The sequence below is a fragment of the Naegleria fowleri genome (genome assembly GCF_008403515.1).
Source record: "Naegleria fowleri strain ATCC 30894 chromosome Unknown tig13, whole genome shotgun sequence".
NCBI classification, from domain to species: Eukaryota; Heterolobosea; class Eutetramitea; order Acrasida; family Naegleriidae; genus Naegleria; species Naegleria fowleri.
This window is the reverse complement of record NW_025407945.1, coordinates 240,170-249,759: the sequence shown is the minus strand read 5'-3', so window position 1 is coordinate 249,759 and position 9,590 is coordinate 240,170. Positions and strand designations below refer to the sequence as shown.

The following is a 9,590-nucleotide window of genomic DNA, read 5'->3' as shown; positions in this document are numbered from 1 at the left end:
TTTGATCCTCCTCGATTGAATCATTCGAGAAAAAGCACTCTAATAATGATATAGTTATCCAAAGGTAAGTATTAAATTAGAATCATCGAACCGAAATATACAACCTAGCCAATTCACAGGTTGTCTCAACAATAATATTATTTGAGATTCACATAATTATATTTCACATTAAAATTAATTTTTAACAACTTTTAATGAAATAATGATCATGCCGTTCGTCTATTCTTCTTTCACTTCGTTTTCATGATGATTCAAATCTTCATGTCCATGATAAGTGTTAGTAAATTCGGAGAGTGTGGAAAATATCTTTCGGAACACTTCGAACACGTTCATCGTATAAAAAAGAATCAGAGCAAAAAATCCATCGTTCTTTTTGCTGATCAGTTGCTCGTTTTTGTTGTAATGATGAGATGACATTTTTTTCAGAGTGTCATCAATTGCGACTACGAGAGAAGCCACAAGAGCTCTTTCCTGGTGCATTCCGTCACTCACTTTATGATTCATTGATCACTTGAATGACAGAACTAATATTCTTTTCACACATCTTAAAATAGGTTCGGAATTCATCAATTCCGAGCTTTCCTTTCTTGTCGCTCAATCCAAACCACCATGACCCTATTCATGAACCTTTCAATAAAAACTCCAATCAAAAAAGTCAAATCTTTCACAACACAAAAAAATGCTCAAACACACTTCACACATCTTTTCGTCGTCTTCGTCGTTGTTGCTGCAGAGCAATTTGACTAAAAACGTTTCGACTCACATCCGATCCAATGCCAAGATTGCATCCAATTTGCAAATACAAAATTATCAGATTAGAGGATTCAAGTCTTTTCGATTTTCCGAACAACATCATGTAAATAACAACTGTCCTACGAGTTTGAATTTGCAGTTTAATCGGAATGCATCACACCTACAATCACCACTGAGTCTCCACCACAACTCTGATGGCGGACTAGTAGTCATGAAGAGATCCTATCACACCAATATGAATCCAAACTTTGGTGGCAGTGGTGGAATGGGTGGAAAGATGCCATGGGAAACTACCTTTGAAAAGGGAGAAGCATTGAAAAAGTTCGGAATTGATCTGACTGAAGAAGCTCGGAAAGGAAAATTGTATCCAATCATTGGACGTGATGATGTCATTCGAAGAACCATTCAGGTGTTGTCACGTCAAACAAAGAACAATCCAGTGATCATTGGTTTACCTGGTGTTGGTAAGACAGCCGTCGTTGAAGGACTAGCTCAAAGAATTGTGAAAGGAGAAGTTCCAGATTCCATTAAGAAAAAGAGATTGATTGCACTTGACTTGGCAGCAGTTATTGCTGGTTCAAAATTTAGAGGTGAATTCGAAGAAAGAGTTCAAGCCATTCTCAAAGACATTCGAGAATATGAAGGTGAAATTATTTTATTTATTGATGAAATTCACATGATTGTGAATGCTGGAAATGCACAAGGTTCAGTGGACTTGTCGAACATGTTAAAACCTGCTCTTGCAAGAGGAGAGTTGCACTGTATTGGTGCTACCACTTTGGATGAATACAGAGTTCATATTGAAAAAGACAAGGCACTCGCTCGTCGTTTCGAACAAGTACTTTTGAATGAACCTTCTGTGATTGATTCCATTGCCATGCTTAGAGGCAGAAAAGCAAATCTCGAGGCTCATCATGGTGTTCGAATTAGTGACAATGCCATTGTGAGTGCCGTGGTTCAATCCGATCGATACATCTCTGATCGATTTCTTCCAGATAAGGCACTCGATTTAATCGATGAAGCAGCAGCATCCATTCGATTGCAACAAGAATCCAAACCAGAACATTTAGAAAAGATTGATCGTTCAATCATCATTTCTCGTATCGAGTTAGAATCTTTGAGAAATGAACAAGATCCAGCCAGTATGGAACGAAGAAAGAAACTTGAAAAGAAAATTGAGGAAGAACAAAAACAAAGTGATCTCCTCACTAAGAAATGGCAAGAAGAACGAGATCGATTAAGGACTACAAAAGAAAAGAAACAACAACTTGTTCAGTTGGAGAAACAACTCGAAGAGGCCTTCCGTAAGGCAGACTATCAAACTGCTTCAAGACTTCAATACAAGACCATTCCAGATTTGAAAAAGGAAATTGAACAAATCTCTACTGGTTTCACAATGATTAGTGACTCTGTTTTGGAAGCTGATATTTCTCGAATTATTTCTCGCAGAACTGGAATTCCACTTGAAAATTTGTTAATTGGTGAAAAAGAGAAATTGCTAAAAATGGAAGAACATCTTTCCAAATATATCATTGGTCAGGACGAAGCCATTCGTGTCATTTGCAATACCATTAGAATTTCGAGAGCTGGATTGACAGATCCAAACCGACCACTAGGTTCATTCCTTTTCTGTGGTACAACAGGTTCTGGTAAAACAGAATTGGCAAAACAAGTTGCAAAATTCCTATTCGATGATGAGAATGCAATGGTCCGAATTGATTGTTCTGAATTGATGGAGTCACACAGTGTTTCCAAATTATTGGGAGCTCCTGCTGGTTATATTGGCTACGAGGATAGCCCACAACTCACAGAATCTGTTCGACGAAAACCCTATCAAATTGTCTTGTTCGATGAAATTGAAAAAGCTCACAGAGATGTCTTGAATGTTTTGTTACAATTATTGGATGAAGGTTTTCTCACTGATTCAAGAGGTAATCATGTCAATTTCAGAAATACCATTGTCATTATGACCTCTAACGTTGGATCTGAAATTTTTGCTTCACTTCCACCAGGAGTTCCTTCAAGTGAAGCCAAGAAGGAAGTGAATGACTTGTTTAAACATTATTTCAGACCAGAGTTTTTGAATCGTATTGACAATATTGTCTTCTTCAATCGATTGAACGAAGCGAATATGAAACAAATTGTGGATATTCAACTTTCTCGAATTGCTAAACAACTCAAAGAAAGGAGAATGCTTTTGGATGTGAGTCAACAAGCAAAGGATTGGTTAGCTCATGTTGGATTTGATTATCATTTCGGAGCTCGACCTCTCAAACGAGCCATTCACAGTTATTTATTGACTCCACTTGCAAAACTCTTGTTGGAAGGAACCGTGAAGGAAAATTCCAAAATATTTGTGGACTTTTCTAGTAAGGTCAATGAAGATAATGAGGAAACATTGGATATTACGAGTACTCCTCTCGAGGGTCAAGTTGTGGAGACCAATGTTGAAGAATTGTAATTGTCACAGAACTGATATGGCAAGACCTCCGTATAGAGTTCAGTGCAAATAGTCAAACAACTTGTAGAGTCGAGAAAAATCTCCTGAAAATAGATGTGTTTGCTTTGACTATCGATCGTATTGAATGATAATAAATAATGCATTCGCAACTAGTTTTCTCTTTTAAAAGGTTTCAAATGGCAACCATTAAAGACATGTGGCAAAAATTACAAAAAATTATATATTCGTAGTGTACAACACCCAATACTAGTTTCCTGTTTGTTCATCATCATTGCGAATTGGTTCAATTCAATATCTTCTTCTTACAAAACTTGCATCCACGTCAAACCACAACTAAAATAGCAAAATGAAAAAAATGTCGCCAGCAACCGTTTCAACCAGCAAGTTAAAGTCATCCTTGTTTGGTTCATCGTCGTCCTCTCAAAATAATCATCATGTATCGGAATCATCAAAATCAAATAATCCAGTATCACCATCGTATCGGGATCGAACAATTAGTGAACAGGAAGATGATTTACAAGAATCGGAATTTGATCAAGTTGCAATGGAGATGGGAAAATCAAGTCAGGCGTTAAAACAAATTGCTGGAGAAATGCGTGATGAAGTTACGTCACAGGTTTCTTCCCTGAAAAGAACCACAACCACTGCGTCGGAAACACAATCTGGGATGGGCGGAATAATGAAACACATGAAACAAGTGTTTGAAGTGAGAACTTGGAAACAAATGTGGCAACTAGTTGGAATTATTGTCGTTACATTTTTCATTGTATATTATTCGATAAGGATATCGTGGTATTTTTTAATGTCGTCCTCAACAGAAGCAAAACAGTAATTGTGAGAGAACCACCATCATCACCATCACAAGATGAATCATCCCAAACAACAAGTTATTCACTGGACTGTTTCACATAGTAAAACGAGGCGAAAACCAAACTGAAGAAACTTATGTGACGAACCAATGTCATCAAAATTTAATACAACTCTTTCTCTACGAATTGTTGTTAAAACAAATCATGCTTAGATAAATAACAATCTAGAAAGTGTGTTGTTCAGGTTAAGATGAACACCACCTTTCCCTACTATACACTTAACTATACATATTACTCCTTTCTGAGATAGAATCTTCTGTACTTGTCATCCACTCTATCCAAATAATAAGCACCAGATGAAATGTAGTCGGTTGGTGTGGATGAAACAAAATCATGTTTAAGGTAAACATCCATGTTGTGATCCATTGTCTTGGAATATTCTTCTGGTGTAATTTCTTGTCTTTGATTTAGTCTGTTTGGCAAATCGAGAATATTCTTGATATCCTCCAATTGATATCTGTGCTTCTTGTGAGTGGTCTCTCTTCCTTGGAATTCAAACATGGCAGCTGCCAATCCAGATCCATAAGAGAACAAATTGATACGTTTGTCTTGGAGCTCTTGACCTTTCAAACCAACCAATGAAGTCAATCCAGCATATAAGGAAGCAGCATAGGTATTTCCCAACTCTCTTGGAAGGTAAGTACTGGCTCCAACCTTTTGTTCATACATCTTCTTTGTAAGTGCAATAAAGAACTTGCTTGATTCATTGTCATTGTAGGTCTCTTCTCTTGGTTGACTTCTAGCATATTGATTAATCTTTGACTTGGTTTCGTCATCTTTAATTCCATACTTGGCATACAAGGACTCCAATTGACTTTCCTCAGCCAAAGCAAAATCACTGTAAACCATACGAGCAAAGGACTTTTGAACAAGCTTATTGTAAGGAGCATGGAAACACAAATAGTCCAAATCAGCCACAGAAATTGGCTGTTCGTGTCGGGATCTCAATCTCTCATAGCAAATATCCAAAGCCTTCAAATAGCAAACATTTGAATATTGTCCATCCACTGTTGGGAAATAACTAGTCTTCTTTGGCTTGTAAAAGTCATAAGCGTGTTCCATATGGAAAGCCTTCAATCTGAAATCACTGAAACTCAAAGGAGCATCTCTACCTAGCAACATGGCAACAGCACCAGCACCTCCGGTTGGTCTTGCTGGGCCCTTGTCGTATTGAGCAATATCAACAGCAACCACAACACTGTAAACATCATTCTTCTTGGTGGTGGTATGTTCCGAATTAAGCCAATAGAGTCCATTGAAGAGAGCATTAGTTGCTCCGTAACAAGCGTTAATAGTATCAATTCCTTCCATTTCAGAGTATTCTACTTGAGGGAATTCTTGCATAATAAAGCTCTTAATGGATTTGGATTTGTCGATGGCTGATTCAGTACCAACTTCGAGCCTCTTAACTTGCTTTGGATCAATGGAGTACTTTTCAAAGAGGCGCTTTACAGCACTCATTGCAAGAGAGACTGTATCTTCTCTTTCCAAATCTACAACGGCCATTCTGGATTGTGCCAATCCAATCGTGTACTTTCCCTCACTGACTCCATCATGTTGTTCCAAAGCAGATTGAGAAACAAAACGATTAGGGAAATAGGCCTCCATACCCACAATACCGAAATGTGGATTATGAGTCTTGGAAGCAACACTGGAGAAGGACGCCTTTTGGCAACAAGACGATGAGGACGACAAGGTAGATTTCAAGAGGGTCGCCTTGTGGTTTACCTTTCGGAGAATATGGGTTGCAGCCTTGTGTGATGAGGGATTCATTTTTTTGCTGTTGGTAAGGTGATTGCTTTTGATTCTTTTAGAGTACAAGTGATGAAAGTGTGAACTAGTGGAAATGTGAAAAAGTGTGCAAAGATGAGTGTGGTCGAGCTCTTTGTGTTGTCTTTCTTTTTTGAAGAGAGGTTAACAGAGATCGCGTTGTAAGCGAGATGGGAAGTGTGGTGTGCGACCGTCATCTTTTGAAATCGGCCGAGAGGAAAGGTTGTCCAAACAGTAGAAGTAATCGGTTCCCGAACTGACGATCCTTTTCAAAAAAGCCGAAGGTCGGGTTGATTATGGAGAATTTGCTATTCTTTCTTTTTAAAGTTGTCTTGCCAAATGCCATCTGGACGTTGTTGTTTCGCTTGCTGAAATGGAAATCTGTAAAAACATGTTGTGTGAAGGTGGTCACAGATATGTTGCTGATTTCACAAGACATATTTCCTTTCGCTAATCTTGAATTAAGCCAAACCTTCGTTGTAGAGCCTCTCGAGACAATATACGACAATGCCAAATCATCTGTTGTATTTAGTTGTTGTTGAATAATGATGATGTTTTAGTAGTATTTCTGAAATATTTTGGTATTGTTATTATTATTGAAATTATTGAAAATTATTTGAGCACACACTAGTAGATTAGCATCATTTACACTTTCATTCCACCTCTTCGTTTTCCTCCTCTTCCTCTAGATGAGGCTCCGCCGCCTCTTTTCTGAGCTTGTCCTGCTGTTCTCCTCTTTGGTTTTGGATGAACTGTCGTGTCCTGTAAAAGATTATCCAAATTTATAGACTCTGGTAGAATGACATATCGAATGTTACTTCCTCTCACACTCATATGCTCCAAAGAGACTGGATTTTTTCCTTTTAATGTCATCTTGACTGCTTTTAAATGTGTGTTCATACTCATATCAACTCCTGATGAATGGTGATAATAGAAATAATAATTGATTTGTGTCAATCGTTGTGGCATATTTCAAAATATTGAACGATGTAAGAATGTAAGGTGAAAAGCACAAGACAATTTTGACAATGATGAACAAAATAAATATATAGGAATTTGAACACTACTCACCTACGATGGTTCCGGCAACAACAGTGCCATTCTTCAATTCAATGGTCACCGATTCTCCACTCAATTTCATAAGGAATCTGTATATTGATTAGAATCAAAATAACACATCCAAAGCATTTCAAAGTTAACCCATATCGATAAAAAAAATAATTTCCATCCGATAAAAACATTTGTTCACATCATCAAGCAAAGGAAACGCATTCACATCCATTCCGATACAAAAATCATATTACGGAAGAGAGTAATGATCATCATCACAACAATTTGTTGAAAAAAAAAACTCACCTCACAAGCCTCATTTTTTTAACTTGAACATGAAGGCAATTTGTTGTTTGTAAATTTTTGAATTGTTTGGAATTTGCATCATCATGAGTCAATGAAATATATCGTCGTCTTCTTCAATGGAAATTTCGTATTAATCAAGATCATGGCCCTATGTGCATTACAGGACTACACTTGTAAATTGTCCATAATAGGTTCTTGCAAAGAAAAAAAATGGTTTCACCTCGTTCTTCTTCCCGACTCATGAATGCCTTGGTGTGCATCGCTACAGGCTCGGAAGAGATGGAAGCAGTTAATATTATTGATGTTTTGAGAAGAGGAAATATTCAGGTTACAGTTGCAAAAGTTCATGATCCACAACAACATTACGATCCATCCAATTTAAGAGTGATCGGATCTCGTGGTGTAAAACTCGAGGCTGATGCTCATTTTGATGATGTCGTGGATCAAGAGTATGGAGCAATCATCTTACCAGGTGGTATGGGAGGAGCCAAAATATTCTCTGAGAATACTAAATTGTTGAATCGATTGACCAAGCAGAAAAAGAGTGAACACGGAATTGTTGCTGCTATTTGCGCAAGGTGAGTAATGCAGAATTTTGAATAATAATTTGAGGACGATCGTGTGTATTCATGTGTGTGTTTGTTATTCAAATTGGATGTTTAATATTTTGTGAATGATCATGCCTTTCAGTCCTGCTCTCGTATTGACCAAACATAACCTTTTGGATGGAGTGAAAAAGGTGACTTGTTATCCATCTTTGAAAGACAAAATGCCACACTATGATTGGCATGATGAGAAGGTGGTCGTCGATGGAAATGTCGTGACATCACAAGGTCCATTCACTGCTGTATTTTTTCGCTCTTAAGCTTATTGAGCTTATGGTTTCTAAGGAAGCCAGCCAAGAAGTTGCAAAGGGTTTGCTTGTACATTAGATGGTGTGAGATTTTATTTCATTCTTCAGATGATTGATGTAATTTATTAGTCTGTGATGACATTAAACGATTCTTTAGAAAAGGTTGTCCATTGAATGAATCGATGTTTGTTATTCTGGCAGCATTTTGTGTGCATTGTTCGTTCAGGGTGAACAATGAAGGTGTAACTTTCATCCAGCACTTGGCCTGCCCTCAAAATTATCAGCTCGGTGACAACAACTCTCTGTCAAGCAAATCAATGAAGGAACATAAAACACCCAAATGAATGAATTGGCCCATAACCATGCAATGGAATCTTTCTTCAACACCAAATCAAATCCAACACAAATATCACACACATACAAGAATATCATTCCCATCATGGTATATAAGGAGGGACTCGCCGAAGATTCACTCGTTGTTGTTGTTGTTGTGGAGTTCTTTTTCATGTCATGGATGATGAAATAATAAATCACACTCAAACTCACTGAACAACTTAAGAGAAAACTATACAGTTTCATCCCACCCAAAAGAGTCAATGACGAAGAATTCAATAATTCTGAAGAATACATTAAGGGAGCGTAGAAAAATTGATTTAAGAAAGCCATGAAGAAAAAGAGAAATAAACAAATGAAAAGACACCACCATCTATTACTACGAGTCGATGAATGAATTATCCAAATGAAGAGTCTTGTTGGAGTCATTGCATGGTATGATGTTTTTTGAGAGACATCTTGAGCGACATCCATAATGAGAGGTGGTTCTTGGATATTGGAATCGTTCTTCAATGTGATACTGTTGTTTGAGGTTGTGGTGGTTGTAGTTTCTGTTGTTTCTAAAAGATGGTTCTTTGTGCGTGGTGGTTGGTATAAATGCCAAATGTCAAGCGTGAATCGAGTTATCAACAAGAGATGACAACACATGAACAAGACAATTCCATTCATCTCACTCTCCACAAGAAAAGTAATTTCTTCACACATCCAAATCCCAAACATTATCTTCATCATCAACGCACTCGTTCTTTCTTGTTGCTTGGATGCGGTTGAACGAGTGAAAACTTTCCAACAACAATACAAAACAATGAATCGTTTGATGTAGGTGTTCTTCGCATGGACATTTTGAAAGATGGTTCTTATCATGAACCAATATGGTAAAACAAAGAAGCAGGAGTTGAACGAGTGAATTGTCCAAAAAAATCGACTGAAATCCACCATCAAAATCCAGATATACAGTGGGAAGATTGGGAAATAGAGAAGATTCCAGTTCTTGATGTTGCTTGTCATATGGCAATGAAATGGTGGCGTTAGTGTGAGGTTCGAACTAGTTTTTTTACTTGTCAAACACAATGTGCTTCAGTGACAACCGTTGGAACTAGAGCTACAAACGTTAACATAACAAGTCACTCTTCACATTTAAAGAGAGAGTATTCTGTTTTTATAAACCGAAATCAGAAGAGGAATCTATTCATAT

At 37.4% G+C, this 9,590-nt stretch overlaps 6 protein-coding genes across 6 annotated transcripts in view; 4 read left to right on the top strand and 2 right to left on the bottom strand.

Moving 5' to 3' along the window:
• Positions 1 to 54, top strand: part of FDP41_012189 (uncharacterized protein) — a gene marked incomplete at both ends in the record, with an annotated part of 1,443 nt that extends 1,389 nt beyond the window's left edge. Inside the window, one exon of the mRNA XM_044702680.1 lies at positions 1 to 54. This exon is cut by the window's left edge and continues 1,389 nt beyond it. Within this exon, the coding sequence (XP_044566245.1) occupies positions 1 to 54 (54 nt within the window).
• Positions 55 to 679: 625 nt separating this feature from the next.
• FDP41_012188 (uncharacterized protein) lies at positions 680 to 3,214 on the top strand (the record flags this gene model as incomplete). Its single annotated transcript, XM_044702679.1, has 1 exon — positions 680 to 3,214. The coding sequence occupies one exon, from the start codon at positions 680 to 682 to the stop codon at positions 3,212 to 3,214; it is 2,535 nt and encodes an 844-aa protein (XP_044566244.1).
• Positions 3,215 to 3,569: 355 nt separating this feature from the next.
• Positions 3,570 to 4,046, top strand: FDP41_012187 (uncharacterized protein; the record flags this gene model as incomplete). Its single annotated transcript, XM_044702678.1, has 1 exon — positions 3,570 to 4,046. The coding sequence occupies one exon, from the start codon at positions 3,570 to 3,572 to the stop codon at positions 4,044 to 4,046; it is 477 nt and encodes a 158-aa protein (XP_044566243.1).
• A 268-nt stretch (positions 4,047 to 4,314) lies between these two features.
• FDP41_012186 (uncharacterized protein) lies at positions 4,315 to 5,856 on the bottom strand (the record flags this gene model as incomplete). Its single annotated transcript, XM_044702677.1, has 1 exon — positions 4,315 to 5,856. The coding sequence occupies one exon, from the start codon at positions 5,854 to 5,856 to the stop codon at positions 4,315 to 4,317; it is 1,542 nt and encodes a 513-aa protein (XP_044566242.1).
• Positions 5,857 to 6,498: 642 nt separating this feature from the next.
• FDP41_012185 (uncharacterized protein) lies at positions 6,499 to 7,223 on the bottom strand (the record flags this gene model as incomplete). Its single annotated transcript, XM_044702676.1, has 3 exons — positions 6,499 to 6,767; positions 6,925 to 7,001; positions 7,210 to 7,223. The coding sequence occupies 3 exons, from the start codon at positions 7,221 to 7,223 to the stop codon at positions 6,499 to 6,501; spliced, it is 360 nt and encodes a 119-aa protein (XP_044566241.1).
• Positions 7,224 to 7,419: 196 nt separating this feature from the next.
• On the top strand, positions 7,420 to 8,074 carry FDP41_012184 (uncharacterized protein; the record flags this gene model as incomplete). Its single annotated transcript, XM_044702675.1, has 2 exons — positions 7,420 to 7,787; positions 7,900 to 8,074. The coding sequence occupies 2 exons, from the start codon at positions 7,420 to 7,422 to the stop codon at positions 8,072 to 8,074; spliced, it is 543 nt and encodes a 180-aa protein (XP_044566240.1).
• Positions 8,075 to 9,590: the final 1,516 nt, after the last annotated feature.